The sequence below is a fragment of the Anolis sagrei genome, chromosome 3 (genome assembly GCF_037176765.1).
Source record: "Anolis sagrei isolate rAnoSag1 chromosome 3, rAnoSag1.mat, whole genome shotgun sequence".
NCBI classification, from domain to species: Eukaryota; Metazoa; Chordata; class Lepidosauria; order Squamata; family Dactyloidae; genus Anolis; species Anolis sagrei.
This window is the reverse complement of record NC_090023.1, coordinates 142,915,354-142,943,215: the sequence shown is the minus strand read 5'-3', so window position 1 is coordinate 142,943,215 and position 27,862 is coordinate 142,915,354. Positions and strand designations below refer to the sequence as shown.

Sequence of the window (27,862 nt, the reverse complement as noted above, 5' to 3'; positions counted from 1 at the left end):
GATGTGGCCCTCCAAGGTCATTTACCCGGCCCTCACTCAGTATCTACCTAAGTCTGTAATGACTCGAAAGCACACAACAACAATCCTATCTCATCAGCCAAAAGCAGGCCACACTTCCCATTGAAATACTAATAAATTTATATTTGTTAAAATTGTTCTTCATTTTAATTATTGTATTGTTTTTAAGTGTTGCATTACAAATAAGATATGTGCAGTGTGCATAGAAATTCATTCATTTTTTTTTTCAAATTATAATCTGGCCCTCCAACACTTTGAGGGACTGTGACCTGGCCCTCTTTTTAAAAAGTATGAGGACCCCTGCCAGATGCAGGCGTAACGTCAGGAGAGAATGCCTCTAGACCATGGCCATGTTGTTCATTCATTCAGTCATCTCCGACTCTTTGTGACCTCATGGACCAGTCCACGCCAGAGCTCCCTGTCGGCCGTCACCACCCCCAGCTCCTTCAAGGTCAGTCCAGTCACTTCAAGGATGTCATCCATCCATCTTGCCCTTGGTCAGCCCCTCTTCCTTTTGCCTTCCACTTTCCCCAGCATCATTGTCTTCTCTAGGCTTTGCTGTCTCCTCATGATGTGGCCAAAGCACTTCATCTTTGCTTCTAATATCCTTCCCTCCAATGAGCAGTCGGGCTTTATTTCCTGGAGGATGGACTGGTTGGATCTTCTCGCAGTTCAAGGCACTCTCAGAACTTTCCTCCAACACCACAGCTCAAAAGCATCTATCTTCCTTCGCTCAGCCTTCCCTAAGGTCCAGCTCTCACATCCGTAGGCCATACAGCCTGAAAAAACCTACAACAACCCAATGTTTTAAAAAGTTTGGAGGTGGGGAGAAATGTTATTTGGAATTCAGGTGCCATCATCCTTGATCATTGGCCAAGGCTTCTGGGAGTAGAAGTTCACAAAACTCATGCAGCAGAATATGGGAATCAATGGTTCAGGATATTCAGGCCCTGCTGTGTAACTCAATTCCGGATCCATTTGAGCCTTAATAATAATAAAACCATTCTCAGGGTTCAATCTCTTTGGATCCAGCGAAAAACTCGAAAATTTGCCAAGGAACGCCTCTCCAAGGAGTAGTCCAAGTATACGCATGCGTAGCCAGTCACTCTCGGTCGCCTCTGCTTGAGGCTCCGAGGCGAGCCGCTGAGCCGTCACGTGATTTCTGACGTAACCCATCACGCTGTCTTTTCATTGGTAGAGACAGAAACCGTTAAGATTTGAACCGGGCGAGGCGTTGAGTTAGAGGTGATACCTCAGAGTTGGTGGCAGTAGCAGAAACGTCGGTGGGGCGTCCTCGGAAGCCAAGTAGGTAAATAGGGAGGGAAGGGGGGAGGGAAGGGAGCGGAGGCGAGAGGCCCGGGACTCGGAGGGAGCCCGGAACCCGCTTACCCAAGGCATTCCTGCTCCTGAGCGCCCACCCCGCCCCCTCCCTCCTGAAAACCCTTAGTCCACGCTCTGTTAGTGCCTCGTTTGCTCCTTTGCATCAAGATTTTCACTGTTTCTTATGATATTAAGTTGCTAGTACTGTCTGATAACTCTTCAGGTCTGTTGCGTTTGGAGAATTCCAGCCCATTAAACCTAGGTGACAAAACAAAAATAGGACAATAGACTCTTAGATTGGAAGAGACCACAAGGGCCATACATTCCACACCCCCCCCCCCAAAAAAAATGGAGAAAAAACACAACCAAAGCATTCCCAACAGATGGCCATCCAGCCTCTGCTTAAAAATTTCTAGAGCAGGAGATTTATTTATTTATTTATGACATGTATATGCTGCCCTTATCATCCCAAACCTGAAGACCCAACAGGTCACAGGTTCGAATCTGGGGAGAGCGTGGATGAGCTCCCTCTATCAGCTCCAGCTCCTCATGCAGGAACATGAAAGAAGCCTCACACAAGGATGGTACAACATCAAAACATCTGGGCTTCCCCTGGGAAACGTTCTTGCAGATGGCCAATTCTCTCACACCAGAAGCGACTTGCAGTTTCTCAAATCAGTCCTGACACGACAAACAAAAAATCACCCCAAAGGGGACTCAGAGCTTCTTACAAGATTATATTATTTTGTATTATTAGCATTGCACAATATCAATATTATATATTACTATATTGTACTATTTGTCATTTAATTATTATTATTTATTTCATGCATTTCTACCCTGCCCTTCTCCCCCCCCCCCCCCCGAAGGGGGACTGAGGGCGACCTCACACAGCATCATATGGTGCTATCAACATATAAACAATCAAAAATTACATTTAAAACATTAATAACCATTAAAAACTCATTATATAATTCATTAAACAATAAATTAACATACCAATTAAAATTATACCATTATATTGTAATATTATTAGTGATATTACATCTACGTTCGTTTGTGGGATTAACATAACACAAAAACCGCTGGAGGAATGGACACCAAATTTGGACACAAGACACCTAACAACCCAATGTATGTCCTTCACTCACAAAAACACTAAAAAAACACAGCAGAAGGGACTTAAAAAGCCCCCAAAAGCTAAATGACAATACAGAAAAAAGGAAGAAAGAGGGAGGGAAGGGGAGGAGAAAGAAAGAAGGAAAGGGAGAAGGAAGGAAAGAGGTAGAGAAGGAAGAAAGGAGAGAAAGAGGAAGTGAAAGAAAAATGGGGAAGGAAGGAAAGTTAGGGAAGGAAGGAAGGAGAGATGGAAAGAAGGAAGGAAAGAGGGAGCGAAGGGGGGAAGATGTAGAGAAAGAGGGAGGGAAGAAAAGAGAGAAGGAAGAAAAGAGACAGCAGAAAAGAAAGAAAAAGGGGGAAGGAAGGAAAGAGGGAGGGAAGGAAGGAGGGAGGGAAAGAAGAAGAGAAAGAGGGAAGATTGGCCACAGCAACGTGTGGCGGGTACAGCTAGTGTAATATAAAATATATAATTATATCGTATTAGTATTGTATTACATTATAGTATTATAAAGGTCTTCCTAATGTTTAGGTGAAATCTCTTTTCCTCCAATTTGAATTGATTGTTCTGTGCCCGAGTCTCTAAATCAATAGAAAATAAGGTTGCCCCCTCCCAAATGTGCCCCCCCTTTCAGATATTTAAAAATGGCTATCATGTCCCCTCTCAGCCCCTGATGTGGGAGGGCTGATTCCCAGAACAAGTCCATACCTTGAGAAGTGATCTGGCCACCGTGGTCCATGCCCTTGTCACATCTAGACTGGATTGCTATAGGGCTGCCCTTAAGGACTGTTAGGAAGCTTCAGCTGGTTCAAAGATCTGTGACCAGGCTGCTTACTGGAGCGCCTTTCAAGGAGCAGTCAACCCCACTGTTGTGGCATCTCCACTGGTTACCAGTTTTCTACCAAGTGCAATTCCAGGTGCTGGTTTTAAACTTTAAAGCCCTGAACGGTTCAGGGCCAAACTATCCAACCACATCTCCCAATATGAGCCTGCCCGAGCCCTACGATCTGCTGGGGAGGCCCTGCTCTCGGTCCTACCATCATCTCAGGTGTGGTTGGTGGATACCAAGGAGAGGGCCTTCTTGACAGTGGTTCCTAGACTCTGGAACTCCCTCCCTAAGGATATCTGAATCCCCCCACCCTGCTTTCTTTCAGAAAGCAAATAAAAAAAAATTCCTCTGGAAGGAAGCTTTTGTGGAAGGCAATGAGCAAGCATGTTAAATGACAGTGGATTTTGACATTATGGCAACAAGTTGGAGCTAGTTTTTAATTATAGCTGGTTTTAATTATTGTTTTATTATGTACTGTAGTTTTATATGATGTGTTAAAATGTTTAGAACTGTGATTTATATTTATTTTCAGTTTTTGTATTGTCTTAGATTCGTATGGTATCAAATTGCTGTGGAGTGTTAGCCGCTCTGAGTCCCTCAATGAGAGAGAAAGGGCAGGGTATAAAACAGAGTAAATATAAGTTAAAAAAAGTTGCCAGGCCAGGTGATGTCTTAAGGATATGGTCTTGCCCAAGCCTGACACTCCTTTAATGTTACCAAGCTCCATTTGTTCAATGACTCCATCCCATATGCTTCTTTCTGCATGGGAATGCCTTTGTTATCTAAGACTGGACAGAACCATAGATTGAAAGCCATCTAGGCCAACCCACTGGTATGAAGGAATACACAATTGCTTTATCCCATGTTTCTCATAAAGTGGGATTTCACACCTGAAAGGTTTCCATCCAATTATCTTGTTTAAAAACTGCCAAAAAGGCGAGCCCTTGAGTCAGTGTGCTCCACATTCCAATGGCCCTTGTGATATAGTGGCTGAAGTGTTGGACTACAACTCTGGAAATCAGCCTCAGGGAGAGAGAGAAAGGCAAAACCATTTTTAACAGATCTTGCCAAGAAGATCCTCTGATAAAATTGTCTTAAAGTATCTGTTAGTTAGAAATGGATTGAATCAGAAAGTGGAGATGTTGTCCACAGGTTGCATGTAATCCCTAATCCCTCTTTTTGGACCTGATTCTCACATTTTTCAGACCCCCAAATTTTATAAAGGCCCCAGATGTTTAGCAGCTATTTTTACTGCCAAATAGTTCACTGGAAAATGTTCACTGGAAGAACAATACATTCAGACACCTAAAATGTAAGATTTAAAAATAATTTCTCATCATTTCAAGGTTGCATTTTCAGCCCACCACAGGCTAAGTTTAACCATATTCATTGTTGTTCATCCTGAATTAGAAGTGCACCATGAATTACTGTTTCAGAAAAGCTACTTGTTACTGTCATTCAATTCTAGGATTTCTCTTTCTGATAGCAGGGCTTCAACAACAGATTTCATTATCCCAAGCCACCTTTGTAGAACAACCATCAGAAGGCTTCCTCGCCACTTAGTGCTTACCTCTGGGAAAAATATATCTAGGGTTGCTAGTACCTTCTTTATTTTGTTACCTGCCAAAGTAGCAAGATTGGGGGGAAATCGGTTCTTGGTTGCCAGCTCAGTAAGATAACAAGTAGTAATTCTCCCATAGCAGCCCAAGTCCCAGACTCCTGAAAGCAGAATAAGGTCCTGCTATTTGCAACCAGAGATAGATACTATTTGCTGAATAAAGGTGTGGGGCTTTGTGGGGGGGGGGGGGGGTGGAAAGGAACTTCCCCATGAGCCCCAAGAAAAATGTGAAATGGCAGTATCTGGGGAAAAAAATTAAATTAAATTATAACTCCGCATTTAATTACAAGTATCCATTTTCTTTAAAAGCAGAAGTGGGAACCTGAGGCATTCAGGGTGGACTATAACTTCTAATATCCCTATCAATGGCTGGGGTTGATGAGGAGGAGTGAAAAATGCCAGGATGGACATAGGCTTTATGACTCTCCAGACTATCTGAAAGACGGTGTCTTTTGATCTGAACCTGCCAGAATACTTAAAATCTTCAGGTGAAGACTTTCTCTCTGCCTCACTACCATTACAGGCTTCTTTAGTGAGAACATAGCAAAGAGATAGACTTCTCAGCAGCTGCTCTCACCCTCAAGAATGCCCTTCAATGGAATGCTAGACCCTGCTTTCCTTGCACTTTGCAGACAAAGACATTTTTATTTAAGTAAGTGTACAGTGTATAAGCAAGGAGCCTTTTTATTGAGCATATTTTACTTCTCTTTTTGCCATTTATACCTTTTCAATTTATTCTTAAATGATTCTAAAAATTATCTTTGGAATCCACATTGGGTCCCGCTTTGGGGAAAAAAAAGACTTAGTACTAGCCTTGGGTCTAAAATTTGTCCCCTTTGTTTTGTTCTGTCCATTCTGTCCATTCGGATGGCACGAAATAGAAAGGCGCCTCCTGAAACAAAAATGCAATTGATATGATAGGCAGGTGTTCCTACTTTTTGTATCAATTGTGTGGGGCCTGGCAGGGCCTGCAGCCGAGCACCAAGTAAGGAGCGCTCCTTACTTGATGCTTGGCTGCAAGACCTGCCAGGCCTGTGCACATAGTCCCAAAGTCTGTACCTGTAGGCCCAAAGCACCTGGGTATGGTGAAGTCCGTCCCCCCCAAATAATAGGCCGAAAAAAACCCTGATCTTTTGACCCCGAAAACAAAAATCTGACCTCCCGATTTCGGGAGGCTCAGACGAAAACGGATCAGGGCCCCCACTGTAAGCCAGACATGAAATGGATTAATGTAAGTCCTGAATGCATATGACTAGAAAGCACAGTAAATAAATAAAATATCTCCTTGTGCAAAGACTCTAAAAGCAACACTGTTACATATATGCTTGTTTTATTCCTTTTCTCATTTATAGAATGAGTCTGCAAGCCTTGAAGGGAGAAAATATTAGTGATGGCATCGGTGCTGAAAACTGTGCCATGCTCATCACATCTCCAGAGCTCACAGGCAGGCCTTCTATTCTTCGCCCATCACAGAAAGAAAATGTTCCACCAAAAGAAATAATGAAGTTTATGAAGGTATGCTAATATTTAATATCACTATTGTCTAGACCAGAGGTTCTCAAACGAAGGCCCAGGGGCCAGATACAGCCCTCCAAGGTCATTTACCTGGCCCTCGCTCAGGGTCAACCTAAGTCTGAAATTACTTGAAAGCACACAACAACAACAATCCTATCTCATCAGCCAAAAGCAGGCCCACACTTCCCATTGCACACATGTGGGCTTCATTGTCCACATCCTAACTAGCACTCAATAATATATCTTTACACTTGAGGATCTTGTCTAGTTCATTAACAGTTGCCCTTCGAAATCCTAGGGTGCATCTACAATGTAGAATTAATGCAATTTGGCACCACTTTAAACAGCCAGGGCCCAGTTCTATAGATATATGGGAGTTTTAGTTTTACATTGTATTTAGTCTCTGCTAAAGAGTGCTGGTGCCTCACCAGTCTTTAACTCCAATGATTCCAAAATGTTGAATCATAACAGTTCAAGTGTCGTCAAACTGCATTAACCCTACAGTATAATGCACCCCTCGTCTTCTGATTTCTTCACTACAATGCCATTCTAATTAAACACTGAGTCGTGGTATCTCCATCAAAATTACCATACATACTTGAGTATAAGCTGAGTTTTCCAGCCATTTTTAAGGGCTAAAAAAGCCCCCCATGGCTTATACTGAGGGTCTTGGCTGGCTTATATTCGGGTTGGCTTATACTTGAGTAGTATATAGGTAATCAGAGCTGGAAAGTCTTATTCTATGAATGCCACCCCATTTTGTCTTAGATTTGCTTTTCCTGAGTAAAACACTGTATAATTATCCAACTCTTCAATTATGTGGGTTTTATTCCTGCTTTTAATTATTAATATACAGTATATTGATGTTTGTTTTTTTGTAAATTGCTTCAAGTGCCTCCTTTTTAAACTGTGGAAAGCAGGGCATAAGTACCAAATCAATGTCTAGATATGTGTTGTGTGTGTGAATTTTGGTTCTGCAGATCTCTAATAAATTTTCTCTCCTAAGGTAACTTTTCAAACTCCTATTCGGGATCCTCAGACTCGCAAAATCGTGAGTCCGGATATAAGGAAAAAACCTGAAACTTATCCCTTAGTAGATGACTGCATTCCAGAGGATCTTGTCTTGCCTCCAGTCAGTGCTGAGTGAGTAAAACTGATTTTATGCAGGTAGATTCAAAATAGATTGTAATATAGTCAATGATATCCCAAGAAGTGTTAGGCTGTCATACAGCTGTCTTCAAGTTGTTAGAAGAGAATATGATAATTGGGTTTTAGGAAGCTGTTTTTTCTGGACTTTAAGCATATGAGTAACAGCAGTGATATTTGCTAAAACATTCTTTTCACGATGAATGATCACGATATTATACCTGCTCTTGATTTAAAGTGTAGAAAGGAAAACTACATTCCTGTGTGAAGATTGTAGTCATCCTTGTGTTTTGTTATTGTTTTGTTTTTTGCCACCTGGGAGACAAACAGGCATTGTTGTGTTAATATCACAGCTACTTTTATTTTAATGAGGAAAAAAACTAAACTTTCTTGCCTAGTTGCAGTTGACAGTTGTTTTCCAGATGCAATTACAAGGTGATTGACTCCACTCTAGGGAGCTGAGTGTCCAGAGGAGGGAAACTGAAACTATCAAAGGTCTGGAAACTATGCCCTATGAGGAGCAGCTTAAAGAGCTGGGTATGTTTAGCCTGCAGAGGAAGAGGTTGAGAGGGGACATGATAGCCATGAATAAATATGTGAAAGGATGTCTTAAGGGAGAGGGAGCAGACTTGTTTTCTGCTCACTGGAGACTAGGACTCAGAGCACTGGGTTCAAATGACAGGAAAGGAGATTCCACGTGAACACTAGGAAGAACTTCTTCACCATAAGAGCTGTTGAACAGTGGCACTTTCTGCCTCAGTGTGGCGGAGGCTCCCCTTTTGGAGGCTTTTAAACAGAGGCTAGATGGCCACCTGGCGCAGATGCTTTTATTGTGCTTTTCTTGCATGGCAGGGATTAGACTAGATGGTACATGTGATCTCTTTCAACTCTATAATTCTATGAAGATTCTTGTGGAAGCATCAGTTTTCTTGGAGCCATGAAAATAAGCATGGCTTTGGTGACTTTTTATATCTGATGATTACTACATTGATACTTTTGGTGGCAGATTTAAGTCAATTTTATTTTTTTAGGTGTTACATAATCATTAAGAACTCTATCTTGTTTAGTTGTTTGATTTAATGTGTATACTTCTTGCTGATTGTTTTTAATTTCTGTTGATAAATATCCAAGGGGTTTGGTAACTGAGAAGCAATCAAATGGGCAATGTAACCTGATCCATTGTGCATTTACTTGAAAGTAAATCCCATTGAGTTCAGCTTGAATTACTTCAAGACAAGTGTTCCTAAAATTAAAGTGTAGACACTGTGAGACTTTCATAGACCTGAGAACATATTATCTGAAGTCAACAGTGAATGTCCTTGATTTGGTTAATAAACAATGGTCCCCTCTGAAACAAAAATTAATCTGAGAGCCAGGTGTGTCCTTTTTATTTTAACTATCTTTAGAAGGCTGAATTAATTAATTTGTGATTGTTCTGCCTTTCCACAGGAATCAACCAATACTAATAACAGATATTGAATTAGTAAAAGAGGAGCTCAGCTTTGATTCTCCAAATGATGTAATGCCAGAAAAAGACAGAACACACACTCCTGAATCATCTGTGTTGAATGATCCTGATCCGTTCAAGAGCACCAGTGGCCTCCTCAATTCCCCTAAAAATCAAGCAGTGTCTCTTTTGCAAGTTTGCACTAGAAAAGAAGCAAAGGATAGAAATTCTATTTCACTTTGTGAAGTTTATCTGAAACCTGCAACTGAAGATAATCTGTCTGAGGAAACAAGCCATGAACCAGCTAGTTCTTTCGACTTTACCTCATTGCTAGATAGTGATTCTTCAAAGCAAATATTAAGCCTCAATCAATCTATAAAACAAGATTCAAACAGTGCTTGCAAAACTGAGGTGTTTTCAAAGGCACCTATAGAAAATAATATCTCACAGCCTGTGCTAGAATCTGGTAGCTTTGGAAGTTTCAGTTATTGTAAAAGAAAAGAAAAGGCCAAAGGTCAAACAAGCACTGGAACAGAAGATAATTCTGTCCCCAAAGCAGCATATAACTTCGATTTTGATAAATTTGATCCTAACTTCAACCCATTTGGAGGTGGTTCCAAATTACAGAATTCACCTAACTGTTCTGTGTTCACCATTGAGAAGAATGATACCCAAGAGGACAGTGGACTGTTCAAAGAAGATTTTCTTGAAGCAGAGCAGCTTAATTACCCCGAGGAATCAAAGGCTGTAGAAACAACATTTGAAAAACAGTAAGTGTTCCATAAGTGCATGTAGAGCAGTTTCAGACTTCAGGAATGCATTAAAAACACATGAAAAGTAATCTGTTTTTAGTTCCTGGACTAAATCTAAGTACCTGATAACAGTAGACTGCATATACGATAGAAAATAGCATATGGTCTAAATCTGTAAAAAAATAATTTCAAGTTGCTTAATATTCTCTTCTGATATGTATTAAAGCATTGACTGCTTATTAACTGCTTAATTATAGGACTTATTTTTGTGAAGAGAAGCGTCTTTTGTCTAAATGTCCATAGGTAAAGGGCAAAAGAAAACCTGGATGTACAAAAACAAATTTAAAACTATATTGAATCAGATGTCCTTAGAAGATGTGGACATAACAGCCTTCTTATTTTTATAGGGAAGAGATTGCAGAGCTTGTTGCAACTGAGGAACAGGATATAACAAAAGTAGGAACTCAGACTGAACCTTCAAGTGAATTGGTATTGTTTTGCTTTGTTTCTTTTTTATTATTTCTTATTGCTATATTTAGTATCCAGTAATTTGGGTGTAGGAATATGCTACAAAAATTTCATGGGAGGCTTTAAATCTCAAGGTCTCAAGAATCATGCCTGAGGACCTCATTTTTATTGCTGGGAGAAATTGAGACATTTCAACAACTTGGCAGCTTTGAAGTCCAGGCTGTCTTTCAAAGCCCACACTATCCAATCCTGATGCAAAATTTCCCAACAACAGGTTCTAATCTTTGAAGAAAACAAAATATAGTACAGTTTCACGACTTGAACTGTAGCCTTAAGTTTTATCACATTTATGTAGAAATATTGGCATCTAGACCAGCCCATATTAAGTTGCAAGGCAACCTTCAGATTTTATTTAAAAGAAAGACATCTTGGTGAAGAGCGCATTCAGGGACTACAAACAAGCATCATGTAATGCCACTTCTTGGAACAAAATCATTCTACAGTATGCTTTAGATATCAGGCAACAGGTAAACTCTTGATGTGGGACTTCTGTGAAAAAAGAAGAGCAGATCTTAAAATGAAAAGAGATATTTGCTTCAGACTTAAATGAGGAAGTTATCTTCCCTCTTTCAAATACTTCCAGGGAAGCTGGCCATGGATCTTTTCAGGTTACAAGCAATTTAGAAATATATTAATGCTTCTAAGTAAATGAATATCCTGGGAACCAGTGTGGTATAGTGATTTGTCACTATCTTGAAAGGCACACAATAACAAAATTAATGTAACAGCCAGAAGAGCATTCACAGGATAAACGTTTTGGCAAAAACTGTATTTTAGCATCTCGAGATGCGTTTTTTTTCTTTGTTGATTTATTGGATGCTGTCTAGGTTTTGTCCTGTCCCCCCCATCCACCAGTGCTAACTGTAGGGTGTGTCTACACTACAGTATTAGTGAAGTTTGACATCACTAAACTGCTATGGCTCAACACTTTGGAACTATGGGAGTTGTAGTTTGGTGAAGTACTACCACTCTTTGTAAAACTATAACTCCTGTAATGCCATAGCATTGAGCCATGGCAGTTAAAGTGGTATTATACTGTATGAATTTTAAAGTGTAGATGAGAGATTAACAAGAAAAAAACTGCTGTCTTGAAAGAGTCCACGATTTCAGTCTTTTTCTTTAAGTAAGTGTTATAATGGAGACAGTTACATTCATATAAAATGACACACGGTTGAAGGGTAGAAAATTAAACCACACCTGGTATCTGTAATTTCCCAAATCTGTTCTTCACTTCTTAGATGAATCAAAATATTGCGTCACCTGTGGTTTTAGTTCAACAAAGTTCTTTATTACACGAGACTGCAAATGATAAAACACAGAAACCTTCACATCAGACAGAAACTGTAATCAATGAAGGCAGCTTTTTGAATATAGACAATGAAGAGTTCAGATCACCCTCTGATGGTAAGTGTACTTGAACTGAAATGCCTATTTGGATATTCTAATGTGCTCATAACTGTGAAACCTGGCTTAATGTAGATCAGAGAGTTGGAAGAGATCACAAGGGCCCTAATATGCAGAAATACACAATCAAAGCACCCACTACAGATGAGTTTTCAAACCTTGAAAGAAAGCAACCCCACCACACTTCAAGGCAACATATTCCACTGTCAAGCAGCTCTTATCATCAGGAAGTTTTTCCTAAAGTTTAGGTGATATCTGTTTTCCTGTAGTTTGAATCCATTGCTTCATGTTGTCTCTGGAGGAGCAGAGAGCAAGCTGGCACCATGTTCAGCATGGCATCCTTTCATATACTTAAGCATGGCTGTCATGTCGCTTATTAATACTTTCTTCTTCTGGTGTCATCCGTTTTATATCTGTTCATTTCATTTTCTCCCCTAAGGGTATTTACACTTGTTCGAATCAATTTTGTTCGTTTTGATCCAGTTCTGGATGACATATGTTCTGTGTCAGAAACTAGAGATGATATGGTCTATCCAATGTAATTTTCTGAATCAGCACCCCAAATAACCAAACCAAATCTAAAGTTGACCAAAAACTGATTCATAATTCATGTTGGAGAGTGGTCCCTCGTCAAGTGCTCCCTGGTCAAAAAAAAGTTGGGAACCACTGATCTACATTAACGACTTTGGTTTGTTTGGAACTGATTGAGCAGAAACCAGTTTCACTATGCAGATCTGGAACAATTTCAGGGCTAGGATGGTGATAATATTAATCAAGCAGGGTGGCCTCAAACCAGATCCAGAGTCCATAGTATTTGGGGCTCCCCCCCCCCCCCCCAATATACTGGCAAGATGCACATGACAGCAAGACAGAAACAAGAAGGGGAAAGTGACAGTTCCTATGGCATCAAATTCACCTCTTAAGTGGACGATCTCTTTTCACATTTAAATTAATTTACAAATCTAATAATTTAAAGTGGTTAAGAAAGCGGCAATCCCACAGGTTCCATGCCCTTTTAGAATTATAGATAAGTACCCTGAGATAATGTTCATCCTAAATGTTGTTGTAGCTTCAAACTTGCTTTCCGACTTCTGCCAATTTAGTGGTCTTCTAGTAGCCAGCCAAAGTCCTAAGTATATGTAAGCAATCTCAATGTTATCTTCCTTTCATTGTTGCTTACTGATCAATGTTTAGAGTGGCATCTGTACTGTCGCTAGTCTTTAATGCTGGCAACACACATGCCTGCAGTAGGAATTCCAATAGGTTTTAACCAAAGTAATAGAGATCTCTGTTGTATGTTCTTTTTTAAGCTGTCTTTGATCTAATAAACATGCCTCATTGGCTACCTTTCAATGTCATAAGAACAGTGTTCTAAAATGCTTTTCATTTGAAGCTTTAACATCCTTGCCAGTTAAATCAGTTTAAAGATAGGATGGAAATAATCAAAGGCCTTTTATTTCACTCAGTATATATAAGTCACAAATATTGCAGGAAGGCATGCCTCTATGTCTCAAAATGGCAAACTAATTTCAACACTAGTTTGCTATAAAAATCATTTTGTTTCCATATTCATTATTTTCCCTTTTTAGTTCTAGAAATGGACCTTGAAGTAGATTATCTGGAACAGTTTGGAACATCCTCAGTAAGTAGTCAATCTATGAATGTATGATTTTACATGTGTTTCATTTCTCTTCCCTATTGCTTTATTGCAGACTCTTTTTCATAGAACTTAGATAATATTGTTGAGTTTAGTGTTTAATTTTAGGAATTCTGCTCATTTTAGCTTGGAATGTTGAATAATGTATATTTTATAGGTTCATGATGCTGATCTTTATATAATGCCACTTTTTGACTGACTTCTTGTGCTTGTATTTTGATCAAAGGTTTTCAATTTCCTATTTTACACAGGAAAACTAATTTACCTTTTAGAGCAGTAGTTCCCAATCTGTGGTCCGTGGACCACCAGTGGTCCCCAAGAACTGAAATGTGGTCCACGGCCTCACCATTACTACACTGTTGCAGTGAGAGTGACTGGTCTCGCGAAACCCTAATGTTGGAGAGTGGTCCCTGGTCAAAAAAAGGTTGGGAACCACTACTTTAGAGGCCAGATCTTTCTAAACACATCTGTAAGGCTACCTGCAGAAAGGACAGTGAGTTTTAAAAACAGTGTGAGAATTAAAAAGTGTATTGTCTTATGAGGGGATTCAGGATCAGAAAACCATCTACTAACCTAAAAAGAAAACCTGGCTTAAAAATGCACTTCTAGAAATCAAAGAGGGTTTTTTTGTAGAAAATTAAAGGATTGAAATATTTTCCATCCCACACTACATTTCTTCCCATTCATACACAGCTGAAAGCGTTAGTAGAGTCCTGCATCTTTAAAATTTTACCTGGAATGTTTTAGAGTGCAGCCCTTGCTATATTGCCACTGCCATTAGGACACAAGATCTCTTCTAATCAGTTATCTCATTATTCAAAGAAGTGCGCTGCACTTGGAGATAATCTAAATTTCATAAATGTTGCTCTTGGTCAGATAGCATCTGATGTGGCCAACAAATGAACAAGACCACCATGTTAAGGGAAGATTGTCTGGAAACTTTGATGTATTTCCAATTTTTTTGTAGTTCAAGGAGTCTGTTCTAAGAAAGCAATCTCTCTACCTGAAGTTTGACCCTCTGCTGAGCGAAAGCCCTAAAAAGTTTGTTGATGGTGCTAAGTCTACAGGAGCCGCATTACTTCAAAATGAGTAGGTATAATTTGGCTGTGTTCTTCAGGTTATAACCTATATAGAACTGTTTCAGTATGGCTTGCAGTTTCTAACTAGAGGATGTATTTTTGGTTTTAAAGCAGACATTCAATAGCCATGGCAGTAAATGAAGTAAAAACATCTGATAATCATGAAGAAAAGCTTTTGGGGCTCGATCTTCTTGGAACTCCCCCAGATCCAGTAAGTGCTCATTAAATATCTCTAGCAACCTTCTTCAAATTGCAGGCTTCCCCCCCCCCCCCCCACTGAATTTTAAAATGAGAATAGATGCACTGATGTGGTTGAAAAGGACAGTTTGAGTATCCCTTATCCAAAAATGTTTGGAACAAGAAAAAATTTAGATTTTTTTCAAATTTTGGAATACCTTTATTTGCAAATATGAAATATCTTAGGAATCAAGTCTAAAATGGAAGTTCATTTGTGTTTTCTACAAGAAGCACTGCCTGAATTTCAAGCAAAAAGTGGGCACTAGAAATAATATCATACGAAAGCTGACTGGCACAACCTGGGCATCACAACCAGACACAGTGAAGACATCTGCCCTTGCGCTTTGCTACTCTGCTGCTGAGTATGCATGCCCAGTGTGGAACACGTCTCACCACACTAAAATGGTAGACGTGGCTCTTAATGAGACATTCCGCATTATCACGGGGTGTCTGAGCCCTACATCACTGAGAAATTACACTGTTTAGCCGGTATTGCACCACCTGACATCCACCGGGAAGTAGCAACTAATAGTGAAAGGACCAAAGCAGTGACATCTCCAGCTCATCCCCTGTTCGGGTATCAGACAGCACGTCAATGACTTAAATCAATAAATAGTTTTCTAAGATCTACAGAGACACTGGAACACCTCAGCAAGTGAGAGTCCAAAAGTGACAGGCTCAAACCCAGAACCTCAATCAATGGTTGATACCAAATGAGAGACTCCCCCCTGGGCACACAGAAGACTGGGTGACTTGGAAGGCGCTGAACAGACTGGGCTCTGGCACCACGAGATGCAGAGCCAACTTTAAGAAATGGGGCTACAAAGTGGAATCCATGACATGCGAGTGTGGAGAAGAGCAAACCTCAGACCACCTGCTGCAATGCAACCTGAGCCCTGCTACATGCACAATGGAGGACCTTCTTGCAGCATCACCAGAGGCACTCCAAGTGGCCAGCTACTGGTCAAAGGACATTTAATCAACTACCAAGCTTGCAAACTTGTGTTTTAACTGTTTGTTTCTTTGTTTTTTAAAAAATGAAATACAACTGTTCGGTTTGCTCCTGACACGATAAATAAATAAATTTGTGTTTTATATGGATCTTGGAGTAATTTGGATTTTGAAATTCTATATAGGAGATGCTCAACCTGTAATGGAAAATCATAGTTTCCCAACTGAATAATTGAGCTCTCTGGAGCCTTGATCTTATCCATGTGTCTTTAATTCAGAGAATAATAAGACCCCCAAGTCTGGATGTCATAGGTTTAGTCTGAAATCACTATATAGGTATAGCTTGTGCTCAGTATCAATTAGAGAACCAAGATACCAAATATTGCATTTAAATTCATGTTAAATTTCTTGTCACAGGCCAAAACTCTACAAGACATCCTAGTTGAAAAGAATCCTTCAGTATTCCCTTGTGCTCTGCCCACTGAGGCCATTATTGAAGTGCTGAAGTACAGTCAGAAAGACATGGATGCAGCTGTAGAAAAGGTTAAGCATGAGATGGATGTTATTGTTAAAAAGCTCACTTCTGAGGTAAGAATTTGAAAGGGAATGCTTGATTTGACACTGTTTTGAATCTTTTCTGTCTATTCACTCCTCCAGTTTAATGACTGATACAGAAATTACTTAACTACAGTATTTAAATGAAAACTATTCAAGCGATGGAGGCTGTTACTGGAAGTCAGCCTTTGGAGTTGTTATCCCTCAAGATCTTTGACTTGCCAGGTGCCAGTCCCTTAACTAAGTGGTCACAAATCTTCCTAATGCCGCAACCCTTTAATACAGTTTCTCATGTTGGGGTGACCCCAAACCATAAAATTATTTCCGTTGCTACGTCATAACTGTAATTTTGCTAAGGTTAGAAAATGTGGTGTAAATACGTGGTATGAGGGATGTATTTTCATTGTCACAAATTGAACATAATTAAAGCATTGGGATTAATCACAAAAACAATATGCAATTATATATGGATGGAGTTACACTTAAGAAATGTGCCTATTCTGGCTTACGTGCAAATTCAATTTAAGAACAAACCTACAGAACCTATTTTATCCCCCCCCCCCCCCCCCAGTTCCATACCTGTTACAATAACCTGTGTTTTAAACTGTTTTCTAATCTACTTTTTAATGCTTCACTGGGGATCTGTGCTTCTCTTCCCAGGGTGCTTGTGCCCTGCTTTGTGCTGGTCAGGGACCATAATAAAGTTTTGTTGTTGTGATTTGGAGACTGCCTGTATATGCTAAAGAGGAGTGATAAATTTGCAAAGACTTGAACAGGGATGTGGATGAGAAGGTCTCTTATTTAGAGGGAGGCTGCTCTGATGTGATTTCAAACTGAACCTGGCTTTTGGAAATCTTAAGCCAGATTGTGTTGTCACTATTGCCTTCCTCTGAAGCTAAGAACGAAAGCTAGGGGAGAAGGGAGAGGAGGGGATGAGGAAGAGGAGAAAAGAGATGGAGAGAGAAGGAGAAGCGGAGTAAGGGAAGGAGAGAGAAGCAAGGAAGGAGAGCGTCACAAGAAAGAGAAAAGGAGAGGAAAAAAGAAGGAAAGAACAAAAAAAGGAAAAGAGAAGGAGAGTGGAGGAGGAAAGTAGGAGAGAGGCACAAGAGAGAGGAGGGAGGGAGAGAAAGAAGGAAAGAAAGAGATATGGGAAGAGAGAGAAAGGTGCACAAGAGAGGAAAAGAAAGGGAATGAGGAAGAAAGAAGGAAAGATAGAAAGGAGAGGGAAGAGAGAAAGAAAGGACACAAGAGAAAGAAAAAGAAGAATGGATAGAAAAAAGAGGGGGGAAAGAGAAGGAAGGGGAAAGGGATGATAACAGAAAAAGAGGGACTGATAGAGAGGGAAAGAAGAAGAGTAAGAGAATTATCCATAGCTATATACTCTGCTTGCAGTCTTGAGGTTCACATGAGTATTCATCTCCAAGATAGTAGTACAAAGATCAGTAATAAAGTCTAGTCTTAAGAGGGCATTCAGAATTTAAATCCTAAAATAAAGAAAGCCAAACAAGAGTAATTGATTGGACATGGCCCCCCACATGTTAAAGTGGGCCCCCAGGCCAGAATCTTTGGTTGGTCTCCCTCCATCTAAGGTTAGGCGAAGCATGATTTAGGATAAAATAAGTCAATTGAGATAGTGACATCAAATTAATTTTTATATTTATTTTAATAACAATAATTAAAATTACCTCAAAGTATATATTCTAGCTTTTGTGAACTCACATTTTTCAATACTTTCAGTAAAATCTCTTGAGAGTCGCACCATTTATAGATTCTGTTCCCAGTTATCAAGTGAAGAAAAAGCCCCCTGTGAATGGCAAAGCCAAGACCTCCCTTCTGATTCTTGTCGGCAGCCCTGGCCACTTCTCTCCACACACAGGCGGGCAAGGTGGCCCTTTCCCACCTCTTAATCTCGCCCCCCCCCCCCAAACTTGGCTCTTACTCTTTCCTGTCCCCTTCTGAAGATTCTTTTCTCTCGGCCTCTCCACTTTTCATGATAATTTACATCTAGAGAATAGCGGTACCAATTCTAAAGTCATGGAAAAAATGCCATCAAAGTGTGGGACCCGCCTGGATCCCATGAAGGTCCCCCAGAGAAAAAGGGGAAAAAATCTCCTAAGGACACCCATAGAAAGACATAAAAGTCTCCAAGGGGCACCCAGAGTAAGAGAAAAAATCTCCAAATGGTCCCCAGAGAGAGAGAGAGGTCTCCAAAGGGCCCCCAGAGAAAGGGAGACAAATATCCTAAGGACCCCAGAGAAAGACATAAAAGGCTCCAAGGGGTCCCCATGTAGCCCTCGCCTAACCTTGGGATCTTCAGCCCTGTCAATCCCCCCCTCTTTGTTGGAGGTGGGGGCATGAGATCAGATACTGAGTAATGTTGTTTGTCAAATTCTAAAGTTGTCTGAGGTCTTTCCAATAACTTTTCTGGCAATGTTTCTTTAATTTTACTGTAAATCTAAAGATAATTGAATTCTTTCTAAATATTTTGGGTTGTTATGGTTTCAGGTTGAAGAAAAGCAAAGAGAAGTGTTGGAGTGGAAAATGAAGCATGACAAAATTTATATTGAAAGTCAAGAAATGGGGTATGTACATCTAGGAAATAATGGACATTTTCTGTGTATGCTGCCTTCGCCAATTACATAGATATCTTTCATATTGTGGATTCTAACCCAGATTTGGAGATGAAATTGCTTGTGCTACTGTACAGTATTTGGATGGACAGTCTGTACTGGGAGAAAGACCAGAGGAGTGCAACCCTAGATCTTTTATTTTTGATCCTCTTTGCTCTGTTTAGGATAGCTTGTCTAGGGTTATATCACTGTCAAATAAATTCCAGAGAAATAAATCAGGCAGGTTTGGGAGGATAGGAGTCTCTTCGTAGACAGCCTCTAAACGGAGAATAGATATTCTCCCCATATTGGTAATTCTGAAAAATTAACTTAATCCTGCCTCCAGAAACTTTTAGAAAAGTAAACCTATGCTTACTTCTGTTAGATAGATAGATAGATAGATAGATAGATAGATAGATAGATAGATAGATATTAGGCATGTGCAATCCATTCTTCTAAATGGTTCTAAAGTACTTACAAAACTAAAGTTCTGGTGATGAAAACTAGGGGGTGCTGGTCCTTTGCTTCTACAGTGTTACTAAAGTTCTGGTGATGAAAATTTCAGAACTCTAACAAAACTTTCAAAATTTCATTATTATTTCATTATTGGAGATTTTTATGACAGAACCAATTAGGAACTGCCATTTATAATGAAATTTTGTTAGAATTCTGAAATTTTCACCACCAGAACTTTAGCAACACTGTAGAAGCAAAGCACCAGCGCCCCCTAGTGTTCACCACCAGAACTTTAGTTTTATAAGTACTTTAGAATCATTTAGAACCATGAATTGTACATGCCTAATAGATATGTTCCATACTTTTGAGTTATTAATGGAAGGACAGATATTGTTTCATTGTTGTGGAATCATATTAATTTTCTGGTTCTGTGTTTGAAAATAAAATATTTGCATTTCCTTTAGAACAATTGTTGCAGAGTTTGAAGGCACCATTACACAAGTGATGGGTAAGCAGATACATAAAACATTTTTTTCAATGCTTTGCTGTTTGGGTGCAGGAAAAATGTGTCCCATATTACAAATGCACACATTGACATCTATATTCAGCTTCTTAAATTTGAGCATACATGTCCACTTGGCCTTTTACTGGCATTGCTAGTTAGCATCAATTTTCTCAGTATTTATATAGACACTATTTCTAGCTCTGCTGCTTGAGATTCTTCAACTGTAGATGAGATGGACTGAAGTTAAATTCTCTCCATGCAAAGCCCATTTTTCTTCATAGAATTGTGATTACTCTCAGTTATGTGTGTTTAGCATATCCATTCTACAGGGTGGGGGGGGGGGGAATAAAGATCTCCCACATCCTGAGGGGGTATAAAAATGAACAAAGCTACCTAGAAACAAAATGTATATATTTCGGAAAAGTACATAAAAACAGTTTAGTAGTAAAGGGTTTTAAAAATAACATCAGATAAGCAATTTTGTAAATATGCACGCAGAATTATTCTTCAACTTGATATCCCCAGTGCTATGGAAGACTTATGAGTGGAATGCCTTGGCAGTTGCTGAATGGATGCTCTTACTTCCACATTTTCTAGAATTCTAAGGTTCCTAGATCTGCCAGGGATTTCTTTTTAGTGTGATCCAGTTTCCCAAAGATTAGAAAACCATAGCAAAATCATTTTCAAATGTAGCAGAAATTCATTTTGGCTGAATGCTGAGCATGTTCAGCAGAATGGTTGTTCTCATAATGTGCTTGAACAACAAAGCCCTGAAGTTCACCAATCCAACTCATGATGGGTTCTGAAAATGGCAGAGCCTAACCTACCGAATTAGACCTCCCTCACATCTCTACTCCCAGTACATCCCACACAGTTCTTCCTCGAAGTATGGAATCTTTATGCCTCACCCTGTAGCTAAATCTTTTAGAAGTGGAGCTAGTAAACAGCACCTGAGAAAGCAGAAGTTGACTACATATTGATCTAGTTAACTCATCAAATCTAATGTGTAAGAATTTGGTTTTAACTATCTACAGATCCTTCCCTCTTCCACAGACTCAAATGATTGAACATTTTGCCCTTTGTTGCTTTCTTGGGCTGGGAGTAGGTGCCTGTGGCCCTCTTGATGGTGTGTTGCAATGACATAGATCATGTTTCCTGCATCTGATGGGAGTTAAATTCTAACATGTTCACTACCTCATCCTAGACAAAAGTAGATTTGTCTAGGGTGTGTGTAATTTCTTTAACTACTGGCTGTTCTTTATGATTTTTGGAAATAGTAGGGCAAGGTAGCTGAAAAATATAGCTATGTAAATAGACTGGATTAAACATTGCATCATTATCTACTATATTTTCTTTTGTGCAGCTCATTCTGTTCTATACGTCACCTGAAATTGTGCATTTGTGAGACAGCCTTGTTTGACTTTTATGGGATGAGTTTACTAACTGGAGCCTCTAAACATATCTCCAAGCATTTGTATTGTTAGGGACAACATATAGCGTCTTAAAGGAGTGAACATAGAGCGAGTCACTTAAAACAAATTTGTTTCTGCAGAAGAGCGCGAGAGTCAGAAAGAGCTTTCAAAAAAAGAATTGCAGAAAGTAGTTGATGAAAAACAGCAACTTGTATCTGACTTGAATTCTATGGAGAAATCTTTCTCGGAACTCTTCAAGCGGTTTGAAAAACAGAAAGAGGCAATAGAAGGATTTCAGAGGGTAAGCATTTCCAACTGTGCCTTACTCCGTCTATTCCTTAAATATCTCTAGCTCTGTCTCTTTCTACACCATCTTCCCCCCTGGAGCTACCATATTTCACCACTTAATAGGCACATCCCTCCAATTTAGGGGGGAAATGCAGATAGTCTAAAATGGAATGTTCTGTAAATGTGCCACGGTGACATCTATATAAATAAAAATGTAATTTTCGTTTGTGGGATTAACAGAACTCAAAAACCACTCGACGAATTGATACCAAATTTGGACACAAGACACCTAACAACCCATTGTATGCCCTTCACTCAAGAAGAATTGATTTTGTCATTTGGGAGTTGTAGTTGCTGGGATTTATAGTTCACCTACAATCAAAGAGAATTCTGAACCCCACCAACAATGGAATTGAACCAAACTTGGCACACAGTTCTCCCATGACCAACAGAAAATACTGGAAGGGTTTGGTGGGCAGTATCCTTTGGTTTTGGAGTTGTAGTTCACCTACATCCAGAGATCACTGTGGACTCAAACAATGATGGATCTCAACCAAACTCTACACAAATACTCAGTATGCCCAAATGTGAACACTGGTAGAGTTTGGGGAAAATAGAATCTTGACATTTGGGAGTTGTAGTTGCTGGGATTTGTAGTTCATTACAATCACAGAGCATTATGAACCCCACTAATGATAGAATTGGGCCAAACCTCCCACACAGAACCCCCATGACCACCAGAGTGGGCCACAGCAACATGTGGCAGGGGATGGCTAGTTATTGATATAAAAAAATAAATTATGTTTCCATTTACTGACATTTGTCATATTGTCTTATATAGAGGCTAAGTCAATCTTAAGTAGTTTGACTTTTTAATTAATATTAATATTTTTGGCAGTAAGTCAAGAGACAATTTACAGAGCTTTGTTTTCTGAGATGTATTTTATGAGAAATTCCACTTACATTTGACAGAGAACAACTTTTACATTTAAAATATATTTTCCCTTTGTACTGCTAAGCCAGTAGTAGTGCTTAACAGGGCTGTGGAGTCAGTTCACCAAACCTTTGTCTCTTAACTCCTTCATAAGTGATTAATGTATATTAATTAGTAATAAATATACTTTAGTCAAATAATAGCAAAAGGCTACCACATCACTACCATGTGAAATGCCAGGCTACTTAGACCAATATAACATAAAATATATATTTTTATGTTTTAAATTATATTTACTGTATGTTAAAAGTTTTTGCTTTGAAGTAGTCGATACATTTCCACCAACTAGGATTCTAGTCTCCTGAGTGCTAAACTTAAAGGATGCTTTCATTTTCTAGAATGAAGAGGCTCTGAAGAAATGTGTAGAGGAGTATCTTGCAAGAATTAAAAAGGAAGAGCAAAGATACCAAGCATTGAAGGCACATGCAGAAGAAAAGTTGTGCAAGTGAGTAACATTTTACAAGGATCTGTATTACATTTGCAGTACCTCTCTTTAAAAACTAATATACCTGAATAACCTTTCCTTTTAGAGCGAATGAAGAGATTGCCCAAGTAAGAAGCAAAGCTAAAACAGACGTGTTGGCTCTTCAAGCCACTTTGCGCAAAGAACAAATGAGAGTCCAGTCGTTAGAGAAAAGCATTGAGCAAAAGGTCAGTTTCTTTGTGGATCCAATATTCAGTATTCTAAGCAGGGATCTAGACTGTCTCCTGAAGGCTTTGATATGTATACATTAAATCTATGGTTGCAATCTGAAATCAGGATTGCGTGAAGAATTGCCCGGCCCACATTACATGACAAAGAACTACTGACTCGTTCCCATTAAATTCAAAGGCAATTTAATCAAGTGTATGGTGATGGAAACAATGGCAATAATACAATATTAGGATTCCAGAAAGTGGAATACTATAGGCAGGGAATTAAGTCCTCAGTGTTTTCTCTCTACTTGCATGTGAGCATATGGCTGCAATTCAGTCTTATGTAGAAATCACTTGTGGGTAAATCAAAGCTTTTATGCACAATGAGAGCCCTCACCAAACTAATAGGAAAAAGGGTCTTTCAAATGCATGCCTGCATAGCAATGCAAGATTCACTGGGGTTTTATTCTCCTTTAATTTATATTCCCATATTTTACTGATTAAAAATGAGGTCTGCTATGTATAGTTTGGAAGAGATTTTACTAATTTATAAGTACATAGGGTTCTCAAACTTTTTCAGTCTCAAAGCCCTTTTTGAAGCAAAAGTTTCTCATGCAGCACCAATAGATATTTATATATTATATATAAGGTATGCATATCAGGCATGGGCAAACTTTTGGAGACAAGTGGCCGCATTAAGTTTTAAAATTTCACAGACAGGTCGGGCCAGTGGCAGATGGATGGGGAGTGTTTATGTGAACTAACTTGTTTGCACATACCTCATTTGTAGTGCAGAAAGAAAGAAAGAAAATAACAATACAGTGTTTAAAATGAAGAACCATTTTAACCAACATAACAGTATTTCAGTGGAAAACCGCAGAGGTCATCCAGTCTAACCCCTTCTGCAAAGCAGTTAAAGCACAATCAAAGCACCCCCAATAGATAGCCACCCAGCCTTTGTAATAATAATAAATAATAAATACTAATAATAGCAACTCCAGGGGGTATCCAGTCCAACCTCCTTTTGCCATGCAAGAAAAGCACAATCAAAGCACCCCAACAGATGGCCATCCAACCTTTGTAATAATGTGTCTAGGCGGCAAGGAGTGCAGGGAAAAGGATCTGGGTGGCAAGCCGCCCTTCTGGGGTTTAACATTCTGTGTCGCTGAAGTTCTGCATCTCCACGAAACCTCCATGCAGCCTGCAGCCTCCCTGCCCTGTGTCTTTAAGTGCCTCACCTTCCCAAGGGCATGCTCTTACCTACCTCTCTCACTTTCTGCCTGCCTGCCTGCCTTTTTCTTTCTGCCTGCCTGCCTGCCTGCCTGCCTCTTCTGCATGGCAAGGGGTTAGTTTCAGCAGCAGGGATTTCCAACCGGGTGCTCTTGGAGGGGAAGAGGAGAGAGGAAGAAGGGCGGAGCCCCTCAATTTGCTTCAGCTTTTCAGAGCACAATTTGAGAACCGCTGATCTAGAGTACTGCTTTGTAAACTATGGGTCCTGACTCCAAATGAAGTCCTCTTAATTCAATGTTGGGGTCACGAAAAACAATAAAAGGTTTTTGAACACTACGCATTTACACATATCTGTTAGCAACAACATGCAGTGTTTACTGTGCACGCTGCAGAAAACGATTCAGCACTACCAAAAGGAAAATCAGCAAGCTTTGTAAAATGATGGTTTGTTATCAGTAAATGTTTGATTTATATATCTCTTACCCGGGGCATGTAAACATTTCTCAGGCGGAAAATGGTCATGACTGGAAAAAGTTTAAGAAGCCCTGATGTAGACTATGGGTGGTCTTTTCAGAACATGCAACTTGTGCAACTGGTATAACCCTTTCCCCTGTTTCTTTGACAGGCAAAAGAAAACGAAGAACTCACAAAAATCTGTGATGACTTGATTTCTAAGATGGAAAATGCGCTAGTCTGAACCATCCCATTTTTTCATCCTGGTTCCTACTTCAGCCTTGGGATGGTTGATAGTGAAATTTAATGACCATCTCTATTTGCACTAGTTTAGCCTTATTGTTTTTCTATGAAAACTTGTATATTTTATGCTGTTATTTACAAAAAGCAAATAGGTGCATGGCACCAGTCTGCTTGCCATTATTTCTGTAAATAAAACTGTTGAGTATTAGGTTTATTATTTTTCACTGTCCTGGATTGTACCCCCACGATTTTTTTCTCTTGAATATCCACCAATAGACATGGGAAGTCATTTCATTACATTTTCACCTATGGAGCCCATTTAGGCCCAGGAGAAAGCTTTTTTCCCATTTTTAAAAACCTCTAATGGATATAAAATGTTCTATAGCAAAAACAGGGCAGAATTCCCCTGCATTTGAAGGCTTTTTTATATCACGAGAGCCAGAATAATAGCTGAAGTGCCTCATACTGGTCCACTGTGCTCTGGATCAAGAATTTCAGGCGTTACCTGATTTCTGTGCAGAAGCGATGGAGAGATGTTTTGACTGATTAAAAATAAAATACATTATATTATTTGTAGATTTGTTTGATGTGTTATAACAAATTTTAAAAACTGACACTTTGTTTTGGAAGAAGAAGAGATCGAAAGCAATAGTTAAGTTTTAGCACTGCAGGAAGCTCTTGGAAAGAGCAGAATAAGGGCAACATAGACCTCATTCAGGCTCAAAGGTAGTAAAGATGGATTTGCACTGGACCAGAAAGAAATGTGTTCACTCAGGTCAGTGGCAGAAAAGAATCACAAGTTTTATGAAAAGGAAGCAAATTTTCAAACTCATTTTCAGTGGGATTTATATGGCATAGCAAAATATCAAACTACAGCACTGTTTTCAGTGGGATTTGCATAGCATAGCACAGTATCAAGAAATGAAAATCACCCATGTGCATATCTGAGCCATCTCAAATCATAGAAGTAGGAAACAAGAAATGAGGTAGGCATAATGTGAGCAGTGCTGAAGGAGATAAGATAATCAAGCAGGAAAAGAATATCAAGAGAGCCCAGGCCAGTGTGTGTCCAAAGGTGCAGATTTGGAAGCAAGAAGATAAGAACAGCTAGGCTAGGTGTATTGTCAACACGAATTGCCAAAGTTTAAGGAAAAGGCAGTTGAAAGACTGCATAAAGTCAAGGAATGGTGTATATATGTGCAAAGGAGAGTATACTGATGTCTCATTATTTAAAAGATTATCCTGCATTGCATGAGCCAGCCACTCACAGATCTTGGTAAGGTGAGAAAAGGAACCAAAGCTATATAAATAAAAATGTAATGTTCGTTTGTGGGATTAACAGAACTCAAAAACCACTGGATGAATTGACACCAAATTTGAACACAAGACACCTAACAACCCAATGTATGTCCTTCACTCAAAAATTTGATTTTGTCATTTGGGAGTTGTAGTTGCTGGGATTTATAGTTCATCTACAATCAAAGAGCATTCTGAACCCCACCAATGGTGGAATTGAACTAACCGTGGCACACAGGACTCCCATGACCAACAAAATACTGGAAGGGTTTGTTGGGCAGTGTCCTTTGGTTTTGGAGTTGTAGTTCACCTACATCCAGAGATCACTGTGGACTCAAACAATGATGGATCTGGACCAAACTCTACATAAATACTCAATATGCCCAAATGTGAATACTGGTGGAGTTTGGGGAAAATAGAATCTTGACATTTGGGAGTTGTAGTTACTGGAACTTATAGTTCACCTAAAAATCACAGAGCATTCTGAACCCCACCAACGATAGAACTGGGCCAAACATCCCACACAGAACCCCCAGGTGGGCCACTGCAAGGCGTGGCAGGGGGCGGCTAGTAAAATTTGTTCAGATGTCATCAGATCAGAAAAAAAAACCAAATTTTAGCTATTTTGAAGCTAAAGGCATAGCAAAAGTTAATGAGTTTAGGGGAAATGATATTACGCATGTGGATACATTGAAATAAATACAGGGCCATCTTCCATACAGGCATTGCATCTTTTTAAAGGAAATGAATGAATTATACTTTTTAACGTTTGCTTTTCTGACTGCATTATTCATTTAAGGATTTGCTAAAGGATATCGACACACAATTCTCAACCCATTTGCTTGTCCAAAATTGTCATTTGTCTGTATTACTAAACCCAGAGAGTGGCTTGAAAGTTGAAGGGGCAAAGTGAGGGACAGATTTAGTGCTTGAACCTAAAGAAGGAATTTATCATAAACACATTTACACAATTTTGCAGTTCTCAAATGATAATGATCTATGCTAACCAAATAATATATATTTTCCCAGTTACCTGAAAATGTAGTTTAGTATCAGGTACAATATTTTGAAACTAGCTTCCTGAATATTGTTCCTTGATGGTGTTTAATCACACAGCAGATGTTGAGTTAGCAGGTCTTGAAGCAGACAATGTGGAAGTGGCATGAACAAAACTAAATTATAGTGTTGCTACAACAGCAGTTATTCAGTTACTCGTGGTTTTTTTCCTGAAAAAAATGTTTCTGATGCTTTAAATCAGGGATTGGATATTCTGGTCTGGAGGGCGGTTTTTGGCCCTTGAGATCATTTGGTCTCTAACCCAAATACTAACCAAGTACTGACTCGAACCGAGTGCCATTAACAATCCTTGCAAAAACTGAATCTCCGATGAAGACGTTACACAAAAAAGATCTCCAAAATAAATTATACAAATTTTGGCTTTGTCCCAAAACCAAGATGCAGGATTAGAATAGCAAAGCAAAAGAATTCACTCCCAAGTCTCCTTCCCTGTCTGGATAATAGGGGTCTGATTATTATGCCTTTGACTTCCAGGTATTTTCCCTACAAA

At 39.4% G+C, this 27,862-nt stretch overlaps 1 protein-coding gene across 5 annotated transcripts; it reads left to right on the top strand.

Annotated features, from left to right (window-relative positions):
* The first annotated feature begins 1,214 nt into the window (after window positions 1-1,214).
* TACC3 (transforming acidic coiled-coil containing protein 3) lies at window positions 1,215-25,575 on the top strand. 5 transcript variants are annotated; one of them, XM_060769293.2, is made up of 17 exons: window positions 1,219-1,323; window positions 5,426-5,554; window positions 6,255-6,417; window positions 7,424-7,560; window positions 9,013-9,780; window positions 10,170-10,251; window positions 11,529-11,694; window positions 13,284-13,336; window positions 14,319-14,440; window positions 14,542-14,641; window positions 16,036-16,206; window positions 18,679-18,755; window positions 19,703-19,746; window positions 21,296-21,456; window positions 22,776-22,882; window positions 22,968-23,088; window positions 24,929-25,575. In XM_060769293.2, exons 3-17 carry the CDS (start codon window positions 6,256-6,258, stop codon window positions 24,998-25,000), a joined length of 2,343 nt encoding a protein of 780 aa, XP_060625276.2. In that variant the 5' UTR covers window positions 1,219-1,323; window positions 5,426-5,554; window position 6,255; the 3' UTR covers window positions 25,001-25,575. The 5 variants fall into 5 exon arrangements, with proteins under 5 accessions (XP_060625278.2, XP_060625273.2, XP_060625276.2 ...); XM_060769294.2 differs by having other exon boundaries at window positions 1,219-1,327; XM_060769295.2 differs by lacking the exon at window positions 5,426-5,554 and having other exon boundaries at window positions 1,215-1,323; window positions 14,545-14,641.
* Window positions 25,576-27,862: the final 2,287 nt, after the last annotated feature.

Coding starts and splice junctions, on each gene's coding strand:
- TACC3 (XM_060769290.2), top strand. CDS start 6,256: ATGAGTCTGCAAGCCTTGAAGGGAGAAAATATTAGTGATGGCATCGGT. Junction 11,695..13,283: donor GTTCAGATCACCCTCTGATG/GTAAGTGTACTT, acceptor TTCCCTTTTTAG/TTCTAGAAATGGACCTTGAA. Junction 18,756..19,702: donor ATTGAAAGTCAAGAAATGGG/GTATGTACATCT, acceptor CATTTCCTTTAG/AACAATTGTTGCAGAGTTTG.